At 43.1% G+C, this 25,924-nt stretch overlaps 2 protein-coding genes and 1 long non-coding RNA gene across 8 annotated transcripts in view; 2 read left to right on the top strand and 1 right to left on the bottom strand.

The window, feature by feature from the left end:
• LOC143379104 (uncharacterized) overlaps positions 1-25,924 on the top strand; it is a 52,690-nt gene that overhangs the window by 2,032 nt on the left and 24,734 nt on the right. For both annotated transcript variants that reach the window (XR_013155526.1, XM_077109698.1), the window contains exons 2-3: positions 2,412-2,515; positions 3,427-3,501. Coding sequence is in view for 1 of the 2 variants with exons in the window: in XM_077109698.1 (XP_076965813.1) it covers positions 2,444-2,515; positions 3,427-3,501 (147 nt within the window). In the remaining variant the exon portion in view is untranslated. The remainder of the gene's footprint in view (positions 1-2,411; positions 2,516-3,426; positions 3,502-25,924) is intronic.
• Positions 246-20,031, bottom strand: LOC143379110 (uncharacterized). Of its 5 annotated transcripts, none has more exons than XR_013155555.1 (5): positions 10,211-10,892; positions 9,855-9,931; positions 7,595-7,741; positions 2,330-2,512; positions 246-442 (listed from the first exon to the last, which is right to left on the bottom strand). It is a non-coding gene; the product is annotated as an uncharacterized LOC143379110 (long non-coding RNA). The 5 variants fall into 5 exon arrangements; XR_013088420.2 differs by lacking the exons at positions 246-442; positions 10,211-10,892 and adding exons at positions 642-791; positions 19,461-20,031; XR_013088419.2 differs by lacking the exons at positions 246-442; positions 10,211-10,892 and adding exons at positions 642-791; positions 17,918-17,938.
• Positions 5,448-7,528, top strand: Cct8l2 (chaperonin containing TCP1 subunit 8 like 2). Its single transcript, XM_076859331.2, has one exon. The coding sequence runs from the start codon at positions 5,858-5,860 to the stop codon at positions 7,526-7,528; it is 1,671 nt and encodes a 556-aa protein (XP_076715446.1). The 5' UTR covers positions 5,448-5,857.

Here is a 25,924-nt window from a genome sequence, read left to right as displayed (position 1 = left end):
TGGCATGCGTGCGGCCGGGTTCGATCCTCAGTGCCACATACAAACAAAGATGTTGTGTCTGCCAATAACTAAAATAAATAAATAAATAAATATTAAAAAAAAAAAAAAAAAAGAACAAGAGGGAAGATTATTTGAGAGTCTAGCAAACAAGAGACAGTGAATAAAACTTCATAGAAAGGTCCAGTCTTACTAATTGAAGGCTTATTAACTGTCATTGAATGATTTTTATTTAGAGTGCAGTCTTTATTGTTTTGCTTTTAGTGAATATGAAAGTATCCCTGCAGCTCTTCCAAGTTTCCTACTGATGTTTTCCATCTCTTGTTGGTTTCCCATGAAGTCTTAAGTCTTCAGTTCATCAAGATTCATTGCTGTTGTTGTGGTAGTTCTTGGTTTTTGAAACCAAAATTTCACAGCCATGGAAGGATAGGTGAAAACTTAAATTCTAAAATAAATAAAAACTTAAATTCTAGATATTATCATTTGCACTCATATTTTTAGCATTAAAATTGAACCTTGCTGGGGATATAGTTCAGTGTTAAAGGCTTACATAGCTTTCACAAAGCCCTGGGTTCAATCCCCAGCATCGCAAAAAAAAAAAAAAAAAAGAACAGAAGAAGAAACTTCAATAATGTATATATTTTACTCTTGAGTTGGAAAACTGAAAGAAACTGAGAAGAAAACAAACAGAACAATAATCTTCAAAATTTATTTGAGTATGAGAGTATGAAGCATAAGTGGAATTGTGCAGTGCTTCTTATGAGTCTTGCTCTCTGAGGGTCTCTACTTTAAGCCTGGCAGGAGTACAATATGATATAAACAAAAAGGACAAGGAGGCAATGAGAAAATAAACATGGAAAAACATGCAAATAGATTAAATATTTATATCCACATCATGTACAATCAGAGAAATTAAAAGTTATGCTCCATTTGTGTACAATAAATCAAAATGCATTCTGCTGTCATGTATAACTAATTGGAACAGATTAAAAAATAAAAAAAAGATAACACCAATAATGAATTGTCTAATTAATGTGGACTTCTTTTACCAACTGAAGAAACTTTTGATTTTTATATTAAATAATGTCATTTATATTTTAAACATTAACAGTAAATAAATAAAATGATAATAATAATAATTACACTAAAAAAAATTACATCCATTGTGTCCAAGACCATAATTTAGGGAAGCCAGAGCTGATGTCTGTGTCTATCCACAATAGGGTGGTACAGAAAACATTCTGCTGGCAAGTGTAATAGACTAGAAATTCTCAAGTGACGAGGTCTCCCACTCTCCTCTCCCACTCCTTTCCTTATGCTCATCATCTTTTTAGGCACTCAAGTCACTGTATTAAATTCCTAGGGGCTGCCATCCCCAAGTGCCACAAACTGGGGTGGCTGAAAACAATAGAAATTTATTCTCTTATAGTTCCAGGTGCCAGAAATCCAAATTAGGTATCTATAGAACTTGTTTCTTCCAGCAGGCTCTGAGGAAGACTCTTCCATGCCTTTCTCTTAGTGGCTGGTGTGCATCCCAACCCTTGGGGTTAATCATCTTAATTAATTATATCCACAAAGAACTCTATTCCTAAATAAGGTCACATTCAGAGGTTCCAGCAAGGACATGAATTTTTGGAGGGAAATCATTCAGCCCAGTAAACTGCCAAGCAGCCTATAATAATGCTTACACATCTTAGCAGATAAAAATATATATTATTAGGATGGCTGGGGATGTAGCTTAAGTGATAGAGCAGTTGCCTCACATGCAGGAGGCCCTGGGTTCCATCCCCAGAAGTACCCCAATGCCTAGATTATGAAAGATGTTAGATTGATTGATTGATTGATATTTTAAAATGTATATAATGGCCTAACCATATGTAGACTCTTCCTGGCATGAAAAATTGTTTATATTTGTTCTACATCTAATCTATATACCTGAAGGATGAATAAAACCCTCCAAAGTTAATTTAATAATGACAATATCCACAAAGTAAAAAGTAAAATTGAGATTTGGTAATTCTGTGGTTGGTTTGATCTGTGTAGAAAGACATCAAAAAGTTCAGTCCAACAAACACAGTTTGGGGCCTAATTGACGAGATCAGCTATCTTCGGTGTTCACTGACAATGCTAAGAGGATCACTCTTCTGTGCTCTATGGTCACACAGCACAGGATCATACATAAAGTTGAACACTCTTGCATGAGAAACAGTCTAGACCTCACCCACAACCCTTCAGGTGGAATATAGATTACTTGACCTGGTTCAATGGGTGGAGAGTCCCTCCACCCTCCAAAAAGAGCTTGCCTCCCCCGCCCCACCTGCTTCCTCCTTACCAGCTGCAATCTCCAGGACTACCGCCCTGATGCTCTTCTTTTCATCTGACCAGTTCCTCCTTTTTTCCCCCATTTTCTTCAGTTCTCATTTAAGACTTCACTTCCATCCTTCCCATGGAGACGGTTCAGTGTTCTCCTGGATGTGGCTACACCTTGTGCCTTCTCCAATCACAGCTCTCATTGCTGGTAAGGAAAGTGCCCAATTAACTGCCTGTACCCACCCTCTAAGCCCAGTGGAGACAGTGACAGTTATCTGCCTTAGTTTCCCAATTAGTCACCTTTGTACAATAAGTGGATTGGATATGAAAATGTTAGAGAGCTAAACCATCCTTTACAGAAGTGTCTATTACAAAGAAAGAAAGAAACTGTATCTTTATAGACAATGTAGACATGTGTACTCTGCTACATTTTGTGTTCGTCGATGCATTTTACATTTCCATAAAACCAGCAAGTCTTGTATAACCCTGAGGGTCTCCTTCCATTTCCATGCAATTTCCCTTCTCCCTCCCTTTCCCTCCCACCTCTCATCCCTGTTTAATGTTAATCTTCTTCTCATGCTCTTCGTCCCTACTCTGTTCTTAGTTACTCTCCTTATATCAAAGAAGACATTTGGCATTTGTTTTTTAGGGATTGGCTGGCTTCACTTAGCATAATCTGCTCTAATGCCATCCATTTCCCTCCAAATTCTATGATTTTGTCATTTTTTAATGCAGAGTAATACTCCATTGTGTACAAGAGGAAGCGAGGGGAAAGGGAAAAATAATACAAGGGGGAGATATAACTGCAGTAGAGGGGGTAGAGAGAGAAGAGGGGAGGGGAGGGGGGAGGGGCATAGTAGAGGATAGGAAAGGCAGCAGAATACAACAGACACTAGTATGGCAATATATAAATCAATGGAAGTGTAACTGATGTGATTCTGCAATCTGTATACGGGGTAAAAATGGGAGTTCATAACCCACTTGAATCAAAGTGTGAAATATGATATATCAAGAACTATGTAATGTTTTGAACAACCAACAATAAAAAAAAAAAAAAAAAAAAAAACAGCAAGTCATCTTTGCCTCATTACCAACCTTTGTCACCTGGTGCTATCACAGGCTTTCAGAAACCTGGACATGGAGGATCATGCCTGTTTTTTGTGGAGTATCCAAAATCAAAAGAAGTCAAACCAGGTATGTGGCAGCCATGCCTAAAATTTCAGTGACTCAGGAGGCTGAGAGAAAACCACAAGCTCCAGGTCATCCTGGGCAACCTTGTCTCAAAATAAAAAAGACTGAGGATGGGGCTCAATGGAAAGTACCCCTAGGTTCATTCCTAAGTACTGAAAACAAAAGTGGTGGGGCAGAGATCTAAATAGTTGTCCATGGTCTTCAGACAAAATAATATTTTTCTAAAAACATTCTCTGAGTCAGGATAATGTTGTGAAGAAAAGAATTACAGAATAGCATACATGTGTCAGTCTACTTATTTAAAATTGTTACCTATGCATGCATATAATACATGTAAAGTAAAAATGTTCATCAAAAAATAAAAATAGTTATCTCCAGGTTGGGATCCCAAGTGACCTTTACTTTCTAAATACTTTTTTTAAAAATTTTTTTAGCTGTAGATGGACACAATACCTTTATTATTCATTTTTATGTGGTACTGAGGATCGAACCCAATGCCTCACACATTCAAGGCAAGTGTTCTACCACTGAGCCACAATCCCAGCCCCTCTAAATCTTTTTTTAAAAATTATAATTAATGATCTTACAAAAGCAATCAAATTTTCAAAGAAAAATGTTTTTTTCCCTCCAAAATGATCTCCTCTTTAACCTTAGCTGTATTGAACTTTCATTATGGCATGTTTCCTTTTCTTTCTTGCTGTCATCTCCTCTGTGGAAATATTAAACTAATGCCCACCATCCTATCATTCATTACCCCTGGAAGGTGTCGTCAGTTTCAGAGCCCTATTTTTTCTTAGAACATTGGCCAATAAACAAAGTAAAAAGAATTTTCTCCAAATGAAAAATGGGCGATTTCCCCTAACTCAATGGATAGATGTGTTCATCAGTCCCACCTGGTACTCTCCTTAACCCCCATCAAATGCTGGATTCATTAGGTTCAAATCTGTTTCACTGATAGTTTCTAAGTTCCTATCTTTGTATTTCTCATTGTGCTGAACACAGTGGCACTACAGAAACATTTGTTAAATTAAAGAAGCATCATTATTCTGTATGAGGAAAGGGAGGAGAAGGAAAGACAGGACGTGAAAGGAAGGGACCTACATTGTTGGGGTTTTTTAATCTTTGTTTATTTTTATGTGTTGCTGAGGATTGAGCCCAGGGCCCTGCACATGCTAGTAGAGTGCTCTACTGCTGAGCCACAACCCCAGCCCAGATTGTTTTGTCTAGTTTTTGTTTTTGTTGTTTGTCTTTATTTTGTGTGGTTGCTTGGGTGTTTGTTTTTGCATTGGTGGGATGGAACCCAGGAACTCTTTTAGTTTTGGGGTGTTTGTGTGTGTGTGTGTGTGTGTGTGTGTGTGTGTGTATGTGTGTTATCGGGGATTGAACCCAGGGCTTGGTGCATGCTAAGCAAGCACTCCACCACTGAGCTGCAGCCCCAGCCCAGAGGGACTTAAATCCCAAGGGCTGAGGGTAAGAAGGGCAATTAGCATTTCCGCCTCAGGGCTACCACTCGGGTCACCCTGGTCTTCCACCACCCTGACCCTCTGGAGCCATTTCTGTTTTTATGACTTGTAGGTTGTCAGCATCTTCCCCTCCTTTGTGAGCTGCCTGTTGCCAGCTTAGAGACATCACTGGCACTGGGAGTTGCTGCACAGGTACATACACTGTTGCTGCCTCCCATAGACACCAGAAGGAACCTGATAAACAGGCACATGCTGGTAAGATAGCCAAAAAGGCAAAGCAGGCAGACAGCAAAACACGACTAGAGTTACACAGCTCTCCAAAAGAAAGTAAAACAACAAAACATAGACACCATCTCTCTGTTATCCTTCAAAAACAAATAAAAGAGCCCCCAGAGCTGCTGGGAATCTGAAATGGGTAGGTATTTTTGTCTCATTTCCTCTTAATTGTTGCCCCAGCTTATAAGAAACTCTGGGGTCTGGAGCAAGGCTGGATGACACTGGCCTTGTATGTGGACCCCACAGCTGGACAATAAGATCTGGCTGTTGCCTGTCAGTAGGGCCTCCCAATTCTAACCGTCCTTCTGTGACCTCATTCCCTACCACTAGTTCCATTTGCCACTTTGTGATTTCATCAATTAAAGATCCCATTTCAGCTACTGAGCATCAGAAGCCCCAAGAGCCCAGCTCCCTTACAGAATCAGTTTTGGGGGTGGTTTTAGGACTGAGCGTCCTGCAGATCATGCTTGGACTTGAGCCAGAGTGCCTCTCCTGGTTGACTTCTTCACATATCAGGTAATGGGCATTTGATTCCTGCTTCCACTGAGCCCCAGAATAGCTTCAAAGACCACTGCTGTCTTAGAGCATCTCTACAACCACGGGGTCTCCTCTTCCAGGCCATGGGCAGCAGAGTCCTTCCAGCCCTGAAACTACCTCAGAGGCTGGGGCCCAGCCTGGAGGACAGCCAAAGAACTCCAGGAGGGGTACCAGAAAACCTGCTGAGCAGCACAGCTGCAATCCAGACCCTGGCCAGTGTCATCCGGCCTTGCTATGGCCCCCAAGGCCGGCAGAAGTTCCTAGTAACAGATAATGGGGAAACTGTGTGCACGGGCTACACTGCTGCCATCCTCAGGGTCCTGCAGCTGGAGCACCCAGCAGCCAGGTTTGTCCGAGAAGCAGCCCAAACACAGGCAGAAAACAGTGGGGACGGCACCGCATTCGTGGTTCTCCTGATAGAAGCCCTGCTGGAGCAGGCTGAATACCTCCTGAGGGCGGGGCTTCCTCGCACCCAGCTCCGGGAGGCCTATGCCACTGCTAATAAAGAAGTCCTGGCTGCACTGCCTTCCCTGGCCATCAGGTCTCTGGGGCCTTTGGAAGATCCGTCCTGGGCCCTCCACTCTGTGATGAATACTCACTCCCTGTCCCACACAAACTACTTGACCAAACTGGTGGCCCAAGCTTGCTGGGCTAGTAGGGAGTCAGATGGTAGCTTCAAGCCTGAGCGTGTTGGAGTGTGCACACTGCCTGGAGGGACCCTGAAGGATTCGCACCTCCTCCCAGGGTTAGCAATATCCGGAGAACCCTGTGGTCAAATGACCGCAGTGTTGACTGGTGCCAGAGTGGCTCTGTTTGTCTGTCCCTTTGGTCCTGCCAACCCAAATGCACCAGCAACTGCCCATCTCTCTAACCCCAATGACCTAACTAAATTTATGACAGAAAGCGATCAATTACTAGAAAAGCAAGTAGCCCAGCTGGCAGCTGGGGGAATTAATGTGGCAGTGGTATGGGGGGACATTGATAAGAAAGCCCTCATCCTGGCCGACAATTATGGCATCATGGTGATTCAAGCCAAGTTCCGGAAGGAGGTGGCTTATCTGAGTGAGGTGCTGGGCACCCCCCTGTTAACTTATCTGCTTCCTCCCCTGGAGCCAGGGAAATGCCATCGGATTTACAGACAGGAGCTGGTAAACGGTGTGGCTGTGCTATTTGAGTGCGAATCTGTGGGCACCCCCGCCCTCACGTTGGTCCTCAGGGGTGCCACAGCTGAGGGGCTGCGGGGTGCAGAACAGGCTGTCTACCATGGCATTGATGCCTATTTCCAGCTGTGTCAAGATCCCAGACTGCTTCCAGGAGCTGGCGCTGTAGAGATGGCCCTGGCCAGAATGCTCTCAGATAAAGGAAGCAAATTGGAAGGGCCAAACGGTCCAGCTTTCCTAGCATTTGCCCAAGCCCTGAGGTCTCTTCCTAAAACCTTGGCAGAGAATGCAGGCTTAGGTGTTTCACAGGTGATGGCAGAAATGAGTGGAATTCACCAGGCTGGGAACTTTTTAATTGGAGTGGGAACTGAAGGGATAATAAATGTGGCCCAGGAGGGGGTGTGGGACACCCTAATGGCCAAAGCCCAAGGACTTCAAACAGTGGCTGAAGCAGTGCTGCAGCTTGTGACTATAGATGGGATTGTGGTGGCCAAGAGCAGCTCCCTGAATCAGCAGATCTTGAATCCTGACTCCAAGAAGGCCAAGGAGTGCCTGTCTCACCCAAGGAAAAGAATCCTTCAAATGTACAAGTAGCAATATCTTCAATAAAGTGGGGGATTGCCAAGGAAGGCCTAATCACCCCCCAAAATCAATACTTGCCTTATTTATTTCCTCCGGGTTTCGTACTTTGGGAGTCAGTTTCTTTAGATAAAAACATGAAGGAACATAAAAGTTTTTTCCAGTGATTTCCTTTTCAAGTCTTGGCTTTTTCATTTGCTGTTTCTCTCCATCAGGTTCTGTTTCTTTCTATAATAAGAGCAGGATTCAATTCTAATAAGATCTTTAAATTGAGTACCTGAGTTTGGGGATGCGGAAAAAAAAAAAAAAAAAAAAGAGAGGCAGTAATCCCTTCTCAACCATGATGTGAGTATTCTCTGAATGATACTCTAATATATGTAAATTTGTCTAGATGTCACTTTGGTACTCTGAAAATATCCAGCTTATAGGAGTGGCCAGTCATTCCTGTTGTGGTTATTGGAAAAAAGAGAAAATACCATTTTTAGACTATACATATAGTCAATACATAATATTTTAAATTTTTTTTTAGTTGTAGATGGACACACAATACCTTTATTTTTATTTATTTTTATGTGGTGCTAAGGATTGAACCTGTGCCTCATGCTTTTGAGGCAAGTGCTCTGCCACTGAGCCACAATCCCAGCCCCTAATACATAATATTTAAAGTATATACTTATATGTTTGTATACAATATGTGTTTGTATATTATATGTATAACATGTGTTTAAACTCAGGCTTGAAGCTACCATCTGGCTCCTTACTAGCCCAGCAAGCTTGGGCCACCAGTTTGGTCAAGTAGTTTGTGTGGGATAGGGAGTGAGTATTCATCACAGAGTGGAGGGCCCAGGCAGATCTTCCAAAGGCCCCAGAGACCTGATGGCCAGGGAAGGCAGTGCAGCCAGGACTTCTTTATTGGCAGTGGCATATGCAAGGCAGAAAATTGATGGGCAGGTGGAAAGCTAAGTTTTTCTAAAAAGAATGGAGGCTGATGTATAGCTCAGTGGTAGAGCATTTGTCTAGCATGTGCAAGGCCCTGAATTCAATGAGCAGCACTATAAAGGTAAATAACAACAACAACAAAAAATCACTCTGGCATAGATAATAGAGTATATTAAAAACAACACAGCACACACATGCCCAGTAGTTCTGTGCTCACGGTGTATAAGCAAGACAGCAACTGCCAGGGCTAGGGTTGGATGCTCCTGGGCAGTAAAGGGGTCCAGTGGAGCCCTGTGGGGTCAATACTGTTACCCAAAGCCTTTTCTACTCTAACCCTCCAAGTCATCTCCCTCTCTGTGAAAGAAATAGAATCCAAGGGCAGTGTCTAGGAGAAGAAAAGCTTCAGTCTCTTAAAATCAAACAACAAAGCTTTGGACGCTTGGAGAGAGTCAGACTCAGGAATCAAACATCTTATAGCATGCAGATTAGCTGGCACAAAACCAAACAAAATTTAAAACATTCTGTTGAAACTCTGAAGAAGTAAAAATCCTGAAGGCATACAAAATATGTGTACAAAAAATGATAAATGGAGGTGTTAGAACTGTACTCATTATTACTAATTTAAGAAATTAAGACATTGTTGATATATTTTTATTGGTTTTTGTCTTTATCATTATATTTTAGTGAATTTAAGTGCTTTCATATTTATTTCTTGCCTTCAAACTCCCCCCTATTGTTCTCAGGAAGTCTCAAGTTCCATAAGAATAGTTATAACACAAACAGTTAACTTTTCAAAGCGGTTCAAAAGCATTTTATATGAATTTTATTTAACCATCAAAACAAATTTATAAGAAACTTGACACTTGCTCTGATGCCAAAGAGATGATTGAGCTTTAGAAAAATTAATTGACAAACATTTGGTAAGTAAAAGAAAGAAACCCAGATTCTTACTCATCATTTTATTGCCCCAATCCTGAATTCTTCTATTGAGGATATTTCCAGACACATATCCCTATGATTAGGGAGACACTCTGTCTAAAAACAGCCCTTTGAAATACAGCAAATAGTATTTTTTTTAAAATCAAATAAAAGCCAAGCTTATTTTGTGAAGATATAAAGATCACTCCTGCTCACAGAGAACATTTTAGTTATAAATCCCAAACACATGTTGGCCAACACATATAATGTAGAGTATTTTAAATGTCCTAAGAGTGATATACCAGGGACTTTTTAATAATCTATTTTGGGGAAGTCACATTATGTCATTTCACTTCCATCTTCTTTTCCCTTAGGTGTGCACATACACACACACATGCACACATACACACACACATACACACACTTATACATATATAAAAGCAAGTTAAAATTAATATTAAGAGCCGAACACACTGGTGCACACCTGTAATTCCAGAGACTTGCGAGGCTAAAGCAAGAGGATTGCAAGTTGGAGGCCAGCCTGGGCAATTTAGGGAGACCCTGTCTCAAAAAAAAAAAAAAAAAAAGGGTGAGGATATAGCACTGACTTAAGCAACAAACCCTATCTACTATATATTTACTATGCCTAGAATTTAAGTATCCCTTTGAATGTCATCTTTAGTGTCCAAACATATGACTCAGACATCAAGTTGCTTTTTTCTTCTACTGACTGTGGAGAAGTTAATCAGAATTTGACCTCAATTTGACTGGATCCAGACCTGCTTCTGAGGTTATAGGATCAAGGTCTCCTGGCATGCAAGGTCTCAATTCTCCAAATACCTTTGCTTTGAGCTTGGCTACATATTCCTCTTCCAAGATGTGCAGCAGCAGCAGAGTTTCAGAAATGGTGATTTCTAGAGCACATTCCCTACAAAGCTTGCTGCTTTTGGAGGACCTGGCTGTTGTCCCAGATCCCTCTCAGCTTCACAACACTGCTTTACCAGGATGCTATGAACTGATCTGCCCAGCAGAGAGCAAAGGATGAGACTTGGAAAAAACAGGGAGCAAAAATGGACACTTCTAAATTTGGGGAAAAGAAGGAGCTGGGAGCCTGAGTTGGTGGTGGAGGCTGGTGAGCGGCAAGAAGCTGGTCCACTGAGTTGGTAGAAAGCACCGATTGCAGACTTCAGCCATGAGCATACTGGAGTCTGGGAAAATGAGAAAAGGCATCCATCCCAACCATGGAAAGAAGTATGATTCAAAACAAAACAACACAACAGGGACGGGTTGCTGCAGTGTGCTGTCCTGTCTATGTGGTCTGCACCCAGCTAAATGAGCCCCTTCATGAGAGCCCCTTATGAGGAGGCTGCACTTTCCAGGCTTGCCAGTCTAAGGACCCTCTGGTGCAGAGGTTACGGAATGGAGAAAGCTGAGATGCACAAGAGGAGCAAACCCAGAATGCTCCAAAGCCGAGGCATCTGAGTGGGAGGAAAGGCAAACACCAAAGCGTAAGAACACCTCCGTTTCATTCCTGCCTGTGTCCAGCATGGGCTGGACTGACACTATGGGCACATTTGAATCCCCAGACCACTCCATTTCTGCTTTAGCCTTTTTGGATAAATGTGAGGGAGGTAATGCTGTTAAATATTAGTTGATAAGCTCTTTCCCACTAGGATTTATTGAAAATGTCCCCTTATTCTTGGTTACATAGTTAAGAGCCTGCCGCTACCTAAGGGAAAGTGGTCCTTATTAAAATGCCAAAATCTGGGGCTGGGGATGTGGCTCAAGTGGTAGCGCGCTCGTCTGGCATGTGTGCGGCCCGGGTTCGATCCTCAGCACCACATACCAACAAAGATGTTGTGTCTGCCGATAACTAAAAATAAATAAATAAATAAATATTTTAAAAAAATAAAATAAAATAAAATAAAATGCCAAAATCAGTGATAGGTTCAACACCGAGATTCCAAAAATAGCTGAGACTTCTCTTCCCCGAAACATCAAATGCTGCCCCCCCAACCCCATCACCACAAACATATAGGCTAAAGCTCCTCTTCCCTAACTGGGAAGGAGGAAGAAGGTCAGGCAGGGAATGAGAGCTGGTGGTAGGAGATCTGAGAAGGGACCCTGCTCAACTTCCAGTGGTTCTAAGGATGACAAGGGGAACAGCCACAGAGTTTCCAGGAAAGGCTGGGGGTTTGAGAACAGAGGTGAGTCTCTGCTTCCAATTCTCAGCCATGGGGAGCTCCCTTGCCAACTGGGTGGCAGAGCAGTAGAGAAGATCTGTGGGATGGACAAGAAGGTAGCTGGCAGAATGTTCTGTGGCACCTTAGCAGCCTCAGAGAATAGAAGGTTTCCCTGGCCCCAAGAAATATGTGCCAGGTACTTGAGGGTATAGCCCCCTGAAAATTAAGGGCATTTCAAGGTCATGGGAAGAGAAAGAATTATAAACTGAAGCAGAGGCAAAAGAAAGGCAAAACAGGCTCTGACCATAGGACACCAAAATGCTGTGTCAGTCCATGAATAACAAGATGGGTAAACAAGAAGAGAAGGTGGAGATCAAGCACTGATGTGTTTGAGGCTACGGTTGTAGCTCAGTGGCAGAGCACATGTGTGAGGCACTGGGTTCGATCCTGCATATAAATAAAGGGATAAAAATGTTGTTTTAAAAATTAATTTATGTAGTTTGATCCCCAGCACCATAAAAATTAATTTGACTAAGGTTAGGATTGATCAAGAAAAACTATGAAACCATGAAAGGATTACGTTTGCCTGGAATTTAGCAGACTAAGAATTCTGCCATTGGGCGAACAGGGACTATATTTCCAAATATTGAGATTATTTAGTTATAGAAAAATAGCTGCACACATTTCTACACATTTGTAGTTTGAGCCTTGAAAAGTAATTAAACTGTATGAATGTGAATATTGAACAAAGAAGTCAGAAACTGCCTTCCCTAAAGTACCACCAGAGCTTGACATCAGCTACAACAGTGCTAAATAGACGAGATTCCAGGTGGCAAAACAGTGGTACTCTTTTTGTCTTGCAGCACATATTTGAAATGCAATTTTAAACATTATACAGTGTCAAAAATGGCAGTTGGGCTAGAGATGTAGCTCAGTGGCAGAGTCTAGCATGTGAGAAGCTCTGGATTCAATTTCTAACACTGAAATCAATCAATCAATCAAGGTCCCAGAGAAGTTTCTTCCAACTGACCAAATGGATCAGAAAGGAAAGTGCATCCCAGAGAGTTCAGGAAATATTTGCCTCTCTAGAATAAACAAACAACAACCAAAAATACAACCAAAAAACAAAAAACTTGCCAGATGCGGCAGCGCATGCCTACTGTCCCAGCAACTCGGGAGGCTGAGGCAGGAGAATCATGAGTTGAAAGCCAGTCTCAGCAGACTAGTGAAGCACTTAGCAATTTAGTTAGATCCTGCTCAAAATAAAATATAAAAAAGGGTTGGGGATGGGCTGGGGATGGGCTGGGGCTGTAGCTCAGTGGCAGAGCACTTACCTAGCATGTGTGAGGTATTGGGTTTGTTTCTCAGCAGCATATAAAAAATAAATAAAGGCATGATGCCTATCCACAACTATAAAAAAAAAAAAAAAGGAGGGGTAGGGCTGGGGATGTGGCTCAGCGGTTAAGCGCCCTAGGTTCAATCTGTGGTACAAAAAAAAAAAAAAAATTTTTACACATCCAGGTTAACATCAATTTTTAAAAACATCTTGGCACTTATGTATACTGTCTCCTGTGCTCACTGACTCCAGAAGCCTGCAGTGCAGAGGTCCCTACTCTGACTGCTTTCCCCAAGTTTGTCCTCTCAGCAGGCACCCCAAGTTCTGAAGATATTTCCTTTCCAAAAAAGAACAAGATCAGCCAATCTTAGACTTGCCTGTTGAAGACCCAAATATTACACAATTCATATTTTCACCCCTACATGCATTTTAATTGAAAAACTTCTATTTTAATCTTAATAGTGTAATTTTTTAATATTTATTTTTTAGTTTTAGGAGGACACAATATATTTATTTTTTTATGTGGTGTTGAGGATCGAACCCAGCAGCCCGCGCATGCCAGGAGAGCGTGCTACCGCTTGAGCCACATCCCCAGCCCTAGAAGACATTTCAAAATATACCCAGATGTTACTTAAATTTAAAGTCTTTTTTTTTTTTTTTTTTTTTTTGAGACAGGGTCTTGCTTGGTTGCTTACAGCTTTACCAAGTTACTGAGGCTAGCTTCTAATTTGTGATCCTCCTGCTTCAGCCTCCCATGCTGCTGGGATTATAGGCATGTGCCACCAGGCCTGGCTGAAATTTAAGTCTTTATTCAGCTGTTCAACATTACACTATGAAGATACAATCCAGAAGTCTGATGTGATAAAACCATAGTCAGAAGCTAAGCTTTTCTATTTTTGTGTAGATTTTTATTTTATACTAATGACCTGATCAGTACTATGTAATAGAGTGGGCATGTGATTAATGTTTTAAAATATAGAAATATAAATATTTCCCCAGAGGAACTATTCCTATTAATCTTTTTTTTTTTTTTTGCATTTTCCTTCATTTTCTATTTCTCATACATTTATTTGTTACAATTGCTTTTTCTCCCTCCTCCCACATTCATTTTCTGTGTATTCTTTATCTTTACACTGGTTTATTTCAAACCTTAATTGCTCATTTCTCACCCTTTTCCTCATTTCTTTTCCTATGGTCTCTACCTTTCTATCAATTTCTATGGTACCCATTAGCAGGAGTAAGTAATTTGCTTATCTTTTGTTTCCTATCTGGCTTCTGAAATGATTGATCAGTCCTATTCTTCTTCATCTTGGAAAAATTTAATTTTCCTGGCAGTTTTGGGAAGAGGTTTCTGATTTTCTCCCCAAGATCTGAGTTTACTCTTCATAAATTAAATTAATTAAATTCCTCTTCTTTCTTTCCTTTTCTTTCTTTCTTTCTTTTTAATCTTTATTGAGTACTTCAACTATTTAATTTCAAAAAGTTTTTCCTGATGTCAGTGGCAGAAAGCTGTAGTCCCGGCTTGGGAAGCTGAGGCAGGAGGATCTCAAGTTCAAAGCCAGCCTCAGCAACTTAGCGAGGCACTAAGCAACACAGTAAGATCCTGTCTTTAAATAAAATAAAAAATAGGGCTGGGATGTGGCTCAGTGGTCAAGTGCCCCCGAGTTCAATCCCTGGTACCCTTCTCCCGAAAGTTTTTCCTCTTTTACTATCTACTGAATACTCAGAAACTTTCTTATTTGGGACTTTACCAATCTAATGGTGTGTAGGAGTGCTGACAGTTTAAAATCTCTTCTCATTCTGCAAAGAAACAATGGAAGGTTGGAAAGTAAATGTAGCTATTTATGTTTTGATCACAAAATAGGGTAAACCTGGGTTTATTACTGCAATTTTTGGGCTGGGGATGTGGCTCACGCGGTAGTGCGCTCGCATGGCATGCGTGCAGCCCGGGTTCGATCCTCAGCACCACATACAAATAAAGATGTTGTGTCCACTGAAAACTAAAAAATATTAAAATTATAAAAAAATATTATTGCAATTTTAACATTTATTATTAACCCAGTTTTAAGAAATACCCAGAAGCTGGGTGCAGAGGCACAGACATGTAATCCCAGCAGCTCAGGAGGCTGAGGATGGAGAATCACAAGTTCAAAGCCAGCCTCAGCAACTTAACAAGCAAGCAACTTTGTGAGACCCTGTCTCAAAATAAATAAATAAATGGCTAGGGATATGGGATAGTGGTTAAGCACCACTAGGTTCAATCATCATAGGAAGGAAAAAAAGAAGGAAGGACAGACCCACCCAGACACCAGAATACAACCTGGTCAGCAGACCGGGAAACTTGACATTTAGAAATACCTGTCACTTAAAAATGAGAAATTTGGCTGGGGCTGTGGCTCAGCGGTAGAGCACTTACCTGGCATGTATGAGGCACTGGATTCAATTCTCAGCACCACATATAAATAAATAAAATAAAGGTCTATCAACAACTAAAAAATTAAAAAAGAGAGAGAATTAAGGGCTGGTGTGTAGCTCAGTGGTAGAGCACTTGTCTAGCATGCATGAGGCCCTGGGTTAGATCCCCAACACAGGAAACAAAAATTCACTAAAATAGAAATATGAAAAATTGGAAGATGGCTGGGAAAGACAGGGCCCTATGTGTGTTTGCCACAGCAACCAACAAATGGCAGACAGGCTGATGAATAAATGAGTGGAGCCATACTGAAACTCATGAGATGGTTTGGCAACACTGAAAACACCCCTCCTGGTTCTGCAGCAGGAAGTGTCATTGGTGAGACTTTTGGCTTTTTTCCTCTGCATCCACCACCACTACATTCCTTCCACTGGACTGTTCTCAACTAGGGACTGAGCGGTAATAAAGAAGGTCAGTTCCTGCCAGATTCTTCTGATGGTAGCTTGGGCCCTGGTGGTCTGCCTGGCACAAGCCTTCTCAGAACTGCACTGCAGCTGAGGCCTTCTGCACTACTGTGTTCTTCCCAGGCTGCTGAGCATCCCTGGCGTTGGGGCCAGTGTCAGCTTCTCCGCCTCTTCCAGCTCTCTTCAAGATTATGTTCCCCCCAAAAAATCTCCCGCATGACCATCTTCTTGGCACCTCTTTTTCAGAGGACCTGATCTGAGGGTGGCAAAAGGTAATTGTAAGAAACTCTGCAACAGGCTGCCTCTTCCTGGCCCTGACATGTCCTCCCAAGTCAGTAACTCAAGGACAACTTCCATGTGTGGCCACCTACCACAGCAGCCTCTTATCCTCAGGGCCTTCAGGCACACCCTCCTGGTGAAGCCAGATTTAAAGACAGGCAGTCAGCGTAGGTACGTAAATTGAGTCTGATGGAGAAAATAGTCTGATTCAAGTTTGAGAATTGGAAACAGCCCCTGGGAGAATGGAATGTCCATGTCTCCAAAGCCCTTTGATACTCCCCCTCCCAAAAAAGGTTGTTAATTAAACAACTCCTGAGCAGACCGGGAGCTGCTCATCAAAGCCCCCTGGGCTGCCGCTCCCTTCCAGCCTAGCAACCCACCTATGCCCTTCCAGCCCACCTGCTCACCCACCCCGTGGCCATTCCACCAACATCCCCCAGTCACTGTACAGGATGAGGGGAAATGAACAAGATAAGGGAGAAGAATGCAGAACCAGGGAAACTTCAAACAGAGAAAGGGACAGGACTTCCGTCAGTGTGCTTCTTTGGTGTTATACTTCAACATTTGAGGAAGCAGGACGTTATCAAGCAGTGGCATCACTGAGATACCAGAACCACACCTCAATTACAGACATCCATCTTCTCCACCTCAACTGAGAAAGTGCCATGCCTGGGACACACACACACACTTTGCTCCATCTCAGAGCTGCTATTCATTCGGAGCCAAGCAAGCTTATCCTTTGAATGCAGTCTCCCTTTCTTCTCTTAATGAGGCATCACTACTACATTGATAATACAAAAAAAATGCTTTGCATAACAATAGCATTTTTTGCTACTTTCGAAAACCCTTCAGATAAACATTACCTCATTTGATCCTCATAATCCTGAGTGTAGTCAGGGCCAGGTCAGCCTCACTTCACAGGGGAAGAAGTTCAGACTCAGACTTCTAACTTCTGCAGGGATCAATTTTGAAGTCTGTTCAACAACAGAAGGAACCTCTAAGAACTCCTCTGTTTCTAAAATTGTTTAAATTTCATGATTTGAAATCACAAGATGAGTAGTTAGTGGCAGATTAGGGACCTGAAGTGAATGACTCAATGCCAGCTAATTCCCATACCATGTCACCTTTGTGGACACAGTCGTATCTCACAAGTATTAACTGTTGCAAGTGCCCTGTACTATGCTAAGTGCTTCTAGGCGTGCAGTAGAATACCACCTCAGCATTTACTGCTCCCTCCCCTCTAACAGCACTGAGACTTCAGTTCCATCCCCACTCCCACCCCTCTGCCTCAGGGATGTGCTTAGGTTGGTTTAACCTGCCCCACACTTTCCATTCCCCAGAACTGGCCAGAATGACCCAATATGCAGGAACAGAAGGGCACTCTCTCCTATTGGACATCCATTAGGAAGCACTGGCTTCTACTCTTGCTGGCTGCTTCTCTGTAGCTCTGAGAGGAAGCCAAGTATTCTTTTTGAGAATGATAGTTTTTAGCAATTAAAACCTATGAGCTGTTTATCTCTAAAACTAGAACAAATAAGATAAGCAAAGACAAATGAGGTTACTGGGACCCCTGGAGGTTACTGCATCAAGCTCCCACTGACTGTTTGAAATAGGTAGGACTAAATTTCAACCCTCCAGCAACTGACCAGGGGTTATCTTGGCTTTAGCATGTGACAATTTCCAAGCACACTGAGAAAGATCAGACAGACTTAGCTACTGAATAGAACTGTAGTAGTTTGTTGGAGAAGGAGGGGGAGGAGAAGGAGGAGGGAGGAAGGAGGAGGGAGAAGGGAGGAGACCGAAGGGAGAAGAGAGGAGGGAGGAGCCCTTTTCTTCAGTTCTGCTCTCGTGCCCTGCAGGGATGACACTTACCACCTCCAGGGAAGCAGCTGAGTTCCAGAAATGGTCACAGTGAACCAGGACTCCTTCCCTTCCCCCATTCTAACCCTTCGCCAAGCAAAGAGCCTCAGAGATTGCCCTGGAGGGAGGAGCTGCCTGCCAAATATCTGCCCACCTGGGGCCAAGGCAAGGGCAAGGCCAGGGACTCCATTCTGTGAACAGCTGGAGAAGAAGTGGGCAAAAGGGCAGCCTTGGGGCAACAGGCCTTGTTTCTCACTCTCCTCCTCATTGAGGAATAGCAGGAAGTAAAGTAAGGAAATCAAAGAAACAGTCTATTAACAAAGAACATAGCTATTTTCCAAATTCTCTTCCTTATAGATATGACTATACAATTTTGGCAGAATCTGAAAGGAAGGACAATTTGGTAGTCCATCAGATTATAGCAAATGTGGCTATTATTCATCAAGGACTGTTAAGCACCTGCCTTGTCCTGGAGATACAGTTCTGAGAGAGAGAGAGAGAGAGAGAGAGGCCCCAGCCTCCAAGAGTTCACATCTTAATGGTGGGAGGGAGAATGGGAACAGGCCATCACAGTGAATAAACAAGATGATTTCAGACTGTGCTAAGTGCTCTGAAGGAAATAACAGGGTAATATAACAGAAAGTACCTGGTTTGGGGGCAGGGAGGATATTTACTTTAGACACAGTTATCAGAAATGCCTCCCTGAGTCTGACTCTGTGGTACAAACCTATAACCCTAGAGACTTCAGGAGGCTGAAGTAGGGGATGGCAAGTTTGAAGCAAGCCTGAGCAACATAATGAGACCCTGCCTCAAAATAAAAGTTTAAAAAGGGACAGGGATGTAATTCAGTGGTAGAGCACCCCTGGGCTCAATACCCAGTACAGAATCAAAAGAAAGAAATGCCTCCCTGAGTTGACACATGAGCTGAGTCACATGGGTGGTCTGAGTAAATGCTGCTCCAGAAGGGCAAAGAAATAACAAATACAAAGGCCCTGTGGCAAAAAATGTTTGGGCAGAAAGGTCCTCAGTGTGCTTGGAATGTAATGAGTGAAACTGGAAAGGCAACAAGGGTCCCCTAAGGCTGGGCCTTGTAGGTCAGAGCGGGAGGTTTGTGAAATGGCCTGTGGTAGATGGAAAGGTATACTTGCCTGTTCCGCCTTCTGGATGTTTTAATGAGCTGCCATCTGGAGTCTTACCTGGGATCACATTTAAGATCTTCCACTATAATAATCTTGAGAAAGTTACTTGTTTCTTCATTGTATCATACACACACACACACACATTTTTTTTTTCCAGTATTGGGAATTGATCTCAGGATCTTGCCAAGCACTCTACCACTGAGCTCTACCCCCAGCCAATTTGCCTCGTTTTAAATTAAGGTTTCTACTGTTTATTCCAAATGACTTGTGCGCAGATTGGTCCTGAACCTCAGCCCCATGAGTGGACTTCATTTTCAATATTGCAAACAATGAAAATAAGAGTTAAACGCCCCCACCCACTGCCTGAAAAAGCTGATAATTTTGCTGGCAAATTAACTTTGTCATTGCAGTCTCACTTGCAATTTTAAGAACTCAATCTTGGTCCTGGGTCTGAGTCGATTTGGGCATTCCAATTCATCTTCCGTTTCAGCAACCAAAAACAATAACAATGTTGATACTGACATTTGCCATTTTTATCTTCGCCCTCTCACTGTTCCATCGGGCTGAGTTTAGGGAGAAGGTGGGAGGGCGGGGACAAGGGGGAAACCAAGGAGTGGGATGGGGTGGCGAAAGGGAGAAACAGTACAGACTGAAAACAAGGAGAATGGAGAAGGGACTATCTGCCTCCTGTTTCAGGGAAGAAAGAAATGAGCAGTGAAGAAAAGAACAGGTCGGATGATGGAGGGAGTTGGAGGCAGGTGGAGCGCAGTTCCACAGGGACCTGGGGGCCTCGCTCTGCTGCACGGCGCAGCCAGGCGACCGGGCTCGGCTCCCGGAACAGGCGGAAAGCAGGAGGGGGAGAGGCGTAAAGAAACGAAGAGGGAGAGGAGAGACGTGGAGAAAAGAAGAGGGAGAGGAGCAAGACCCCAGGCGAGAAGGGGGGAGACCGTCGCCAGGAAAGCCCGCGGGAACCGAGAGCCGAGCGGCCAGCCGCGCTCAGCGGGGGAGGGAGCAGCGGAGGGGGCGGGGCGCCAGGCGGCGCGAGGCCAATGGGAGGGTGCTCTGGGGGAAGGGCGGGGCACGCGGCGGCGCGAGGCCAATGGGAAGGCGAGCCGGGCGACAGGCGGCACGCGGCCAGCGAAAGGGCGACTGGGGGCGGGGCGGGGTGCCAGACGGCAGGAGACCAATGGGAGCGCGAGCAGAGAGGGCGGGGCGCCCGGCGGCGCGAGGCCAATGCCAGGGCGAGCCGGAACGCGGGCGCGCCGGGGAGAGGGACCCGGAAGGCGGTGGGGGCGGGGAGCCGACTGACAACCTGTCAAATCCACTTTAGGACGAACTAGGTCACGCGCCTCCCCAAGCCAGGGCGCCCCCGCCCAGCGCAGCCCGGCGGGTGGCCCGCGGGTCTGGCCGCGGCCCCTTCCTCTTCCTGCCGGGGGAGGTGGGGGCGGGGCGGGACACCAGCCTCCCGCCCGCCGGCCCCGCGGCTCGGGCGGCCCTGGTTCGCGCCTGCTCGCGCTGGGGGCCGCTGGCCGTGGGGCTGCCCGGCAGCCAAGGCTCGCGGCGACGGCCTGGCGCGGCGCTCGGGCCCCGCACGTCTCTCCCGCGCGCGACCGCGCACTACTTGGCGCGGAGGGATCCGCGCGGGCGCAGGAAGGGCCGCGGCCCAGGCGGCGCGCGGAGGGTCGACGGGCTCTGCCGGTCACCGGCCTCCTCCACCGCGCCGTGCCTCGGCGGGCGCGGTCCGGGCCGGCGCTGTGTGCCGGGGGCACTGCGCGGAGCACGGCGGCCTTTCCTGGCGCGGTCCGCGCGAGCCTCACGGTGCCGCTCGCGCCGCGCCGCCCTCCCGTCTCGCACGTCCCCGCGGGAGGCCGCCTCCGCGCGGCGCCCCACGGTGGGTGTGGACGCAGGCGCCCGCGGCGCTGCCCGCGGTGCCCGAGCTGCTCCGCACGGGTCCTGGTGCGCGTCGGCCTGGCCTTGGCGTGAGTGGTCAGTAGCGCGACGCTTTGTTTAATGTTCGTTACTTGGCCGTGCAAATAACGTCAGTGTCCCCAGAGCAGGGTGACGCGCTGTGAAATTACAGTCACCAACTGTGTAGATCTAAGGGCCAGTTTTCTGAAAGACTTCAGTTTGAATGTTGGACAGTGATTATTTACAGTGTTTCCTTACAGTAGGATAATGAGATGGAACAAAAACATTTTCGCTCAAACACAGATCTTTAGCCAACAAATATTGAATATCTATATGATGTGCTTTGAAATATTTTTTTACCGAACTTATAAACATTACCAAATCAGCAAAAGAACTTTATTTCGTTTTAAATCCAGCCTTTATTTAAGAACATTTATCCAACACATTGGGAAGAAAGAAAAGTACATATTATTTGTGTACAGAATGTGTATATGTCAAATTCGTGTATCAACGTTTAAAACATTAAATTCAGCATGAAACAATTAGCATGATTGTACTGAAGAACTACGATATTATTTTGTAGTTTAGTATAATCAGTAAAGGGTAGGAATGGAAGACTGACCTTTTTAATAAAAATTAAAATTTAACAAATCAAAAGAAGCCTTTTCAGGTGTGGTTATTATCTCTTCATTACAGCAAATTCCTTAAAGCCAACCAATAGTTCAAAGGGAATAGTTGTCCTCTCTTTTGACCAATTTGTAACCCAACATTGGGTATATAAAAATGTTATTTATTTTCTTGTTTCCAAGATTTGGTTATCTATTCCCACTGAAGGTTGTTTTCTTACTCCTCCTTGCCACTTATTTTTTTAAGATGTGATATTTGGTTTTTTTTTGTTGTTGTTGTTGTTTAGTTGTAGATGGAAACACAATACCTATTTATTTTTTATGTGATGCTGAGGATTAAACCCAGTGCCTTACACGTGCTAGACAAGCATTCTGCCACTGAGCTACACCCCAAACCCCCCAGCCCCTCTTTTAATGCTAATTGTACTAAGGAGACAATAAAATCACAAGTGTTTTTATTCAACAAATAAACCATGATACTGTCAATAATAACAAAGTCAATATTGTCAAAGTGAGAGAATAGTATATTGTATCATTGGCTGGGATTTAGCCACCAGATATATTACAATAATAAGTAAAACTGAAGAGTTATAAAACTTAAAATGCAATACAAAAACAATCATCTTACTGCATTTGGGTATATTTCAATCCTTTAACAGAGGGTAGAATGTTTTGATGTGTCACATCGTTTTAATTTCCAATTTTATATTAAAAAAATCTTACATTTCTCTCTTCAGATATGAAAATTAGAAACATTCTGTTTTAATTCTTTCTTCTGTTGTATCCCTTGTTAGCAAATTCTTTTGAAATAGATTTGGGGAATTATTTGCCTTTATAAATGGAGTTACTGTTTTGCCTAAACATTTAATGTGTAATTCCCTTCTGTAAGGAGGATTTTTATAATTCCCTACCAAAATATCTTGGCAAAGTTTTATTTCTCAATTGTTAGTGCATTTCCTGGACTAGAAGGAACCCTCCTTACTTCTTAGGGGGAGATGGGTGGGTGTATCTGTTCAGGTGAAGACACCCTCATGGCAGCTCTGTATGGAGTAGGTTGTTGAATTCAGCTTGTATCCAAAGGGTTAAAATACTCTGTGAAGGGGAAATGAATATACATTGAGTTAGAAGTTACAAGCCAGTGGTCTGCAGATGTGTTTTGTTTATCTCACAATATTTAGAAATTTTGTAATTGATTTCTAAGATTCAAAAAAATTGGAGACTGGAGATAAAAAATACAGTCTTGTAGTTGGGCATGGTGGCACACATCTGTAACCCCTGCGACTTGGGAGGCTGAGGCAGGGGGGTCACAAGTTCCAGGCTAGCCTGAGCAGTGTAGCGATACTGTGTCTCAAAATGAAAAATAAGAAGGGCTGGAAACATAGGTCCCCTGGGTTCAATACCCACTACTGTAAAACAAAACAACACCCCCAGAATTGTAGCTTCTTGTTATAATTTGGATCTTGATTGTCCCCCAAAGGTCTGCGTGCTAAGACTCTTTCTTCAGCCTGTGGTGTTGTTGGGAGATAGTGGAATGAAGTTGGGTCATTTGTGTGTGCCCTTGAAGGGGCTGCTGTGACCCAGGCTCCTTCCTGTCTCTCTTTGCTTGTTGGTTCCCTGAGGCAAGCAGCTATGTTCCACCATAGTCCCCGCCATGATATTCTGCCTTGCCATGGGCCTCAAAATGATGGAGCCACTGACCACAGATTGAACACTCTGAAACTTTAAGCCAAAAAAAAAAAAAAAATCTTTCTTCCTTATGAGTTGATATTGTCAGATATCTTATCATAGTGGCAGAAAGCCAGCATGCTTGTCTTGAAAATTAGACAGATGTGGCTTATTTCTTGCCTGGTTATATGTTGCTACAGCTGACAACCTGCTGTCCTCTGTACCTGGGGCTCAGCACAGTCCTTTATTTAATCTCCTGGAATCTGTGTTTGTAGTACCCTCTAGATTACACAAACTTGGGAAAGATTTTGCCACAGAAAAAGTAGACATAAGAAGAGGTGATAGTAGGCTTTTGTTCTAGGTAAATATGACTTGAGAAATGGAAAATTATTGGTGATATATATAACTAGATGTATCCCATCATTTTCTTTCCTAGGCATAGAAAAAGGTCAGGTTGTGTTAAATTAAAATTTTAATTTTTAAAAAATGGAACTCACGTTTTTCTGCTTTATTTTCTACTTATAATATCCTTGCTTTGAGTCAGGTGCAGTAGCACACACCTATGATCCCAGCAACCAGGAGGCTGAGTTAGGTAGATCAAAGGTGAGGTCAGTCTCAGCAATTTAACAAGTCCTTAAGCCTGTATCAAAATACAAAATAAAAAGAGCTGGAGATGTAGCTCAGTGATAAAGCACCCCTGGGTTCAATCCCAGTAACCAAAAAAAAAAAAAAAAAAATTTTTCCTTGATTCAAATAAATATCACTGAAAGTCTTGATTAATAGAACCTAAGAATAGAAATCAATTGTGAAAGATTATACAAGAAAAAAATATTCCTGGCTGGGCACAGTGGCACATACCTGTAATCCCAGTACCTTGGGAGGCTGAGGCAGGAGGATCATGAGTTCAAAACCAGCCTCAGCAATTTAGCAAGGCCCTAAGCAACTTAGCAAGACCCTATATCAAAATAAAAAGTGAAAAAGAGCTGGGGATGTTAAGTGATTAAGTGCTCTGAGTTCAATCCCTGGTTAAAAAAACAAACCAAGCAAACCAAACCAAACAAAAAAACAATTCCTCAAAGGCTACAGAAGTAACAGTAATGATGACAACAACCATGTCTTGACATTTCTGAGCCTTGCGCTATACATTGTTGTTAAGTACTTTATATGAAGTCTGTCATGTAATGAAATCATGATTTAGTTGTTTTTCACTCTGGCAGGAACCAGAGCCTCGTGCAAGCCAGGTAAGCACTCTACCATGGAGTTACATCCCAGCTTGCCTTTTGTTTTCCCATTTTTGACCTCATCTTCCTTTAATTCAGCTGCCTTGAACCCTAAAGCTCAGGCATGGGCGAGTGTTATAATTTGCTGTGTGTTAGGGATGGCACTAGCCTTTGGTCCTTACAAGTCCTAAAAAGTACCTACATGTCCTTTCTTGGGCCTCTCTTGTCTTCACTGTTTTCTCCTATTGATATCAGATTTCTTATCACAGCAAGAAATACAGCATTCCCTTTCTAGGGCAGAGGAGCCCTCTCTTCATTAGCCAAGATGAGGCAACAAGGTGTGGTGGGAGAAAAATGACCCATGAAACCTAGGGATGGGGGCACGAAGGGCAGATAGGGGAGAGAGACAAACAGCCGTCCCCTCCCTCCTCTCCAGATCACCATCAGAAGACAATACAAACAGTGAGAAGAGCAGCATGCTAGGAAGACTCCAGTCTGTCCAGGAGGATTGTCCACTTTGATGACTGTGAAGAACATGAAGTAAAGTAACTCTGCAAAGTTCCATTCAGTTAGGGTTCAGATACATCAATAGGAAATACTTAGGTAAAATATGTACTTTCAAATAATAGAATGTTTGTGAAAATATTTTAATTAAAAGGCCTAATACCATATGTCAGATGAAGAAAAAAGGAAGAAAATTATATATAAAAATATATTTAGAAATTAAAATCTTGTTTTAATTTTAATAGATTGTAATATACTTATAAAGTTAGAAGGAAATGTGACAAAATCATAATGGTTACAGATTTCCAGAAATTTTATAGTGAAATATATATATTTCCAAAAATTTTATCGTCAAAAGATGATATTAAAGGTTGGGGTGCAGCTCAGTGGCAGGGTACTTGTCCAGCATGCATGAAGCTCTGGGTTCCATCCCAGCACAAAAAAAGAAATTAAAAATTAAATTAAATATGTACTTATTAAGGGCTGGGGATATAGCTGAGTTGGTAGAGTGCTTGCCTAGCCTGCACAAGGCCCTGGGTTTAATCCCTAGCACCACAAAAAAAAAAAAAAAAAAAGGACTTATTTGAATTAGCTCCCTGAAAAAAAAAAAAAAAAAAAACTAAGAAAGTATACTATAGCTATAGATGTTACTGTCTCCAGATTTCAAAAATGTTTTCCAAATGTCTCATGGGAACTGGGCATGAGAGGACAGATGGCTGAGCATAACCTACTCTCAGTGCTAGAAAAGCTAATCAAAGTGTATGTCGCATGGATGCTACATCTCTAATAGCAGTTTTTTGTAGAGAAGGATGATATATAATGTTTTCCTCACTGCAGTTCTCAAAGTCACCAGTCCCCAACTTCCTTGGAAGAAGGACGTGTATAAGCATCTAAGAACAGGATGGATGAGCTAGGGCCATTGTAATGAAGTGCCATAGACTGGGCAGCTTAAGCAAT

Source organism: Callospermophilus lateralis, chromosome 1 (genome assembly GCF_048772815.1).
Source record: "Callospermophilus lateralis isolate mCalLat2 chromosome 1, mCalLat2.hap1, whole genome shotgun sequence".
NCBI classification, from domain to species: Eukaryota; Metazoa; Chordata; class Mammalia; order Rodentia; family Sciuridae; genus Callospermophilus; species Callospermophilus lateralis.
This window is presented reverse-complemented; position numbering and strand designations above follow the sequence as displayed.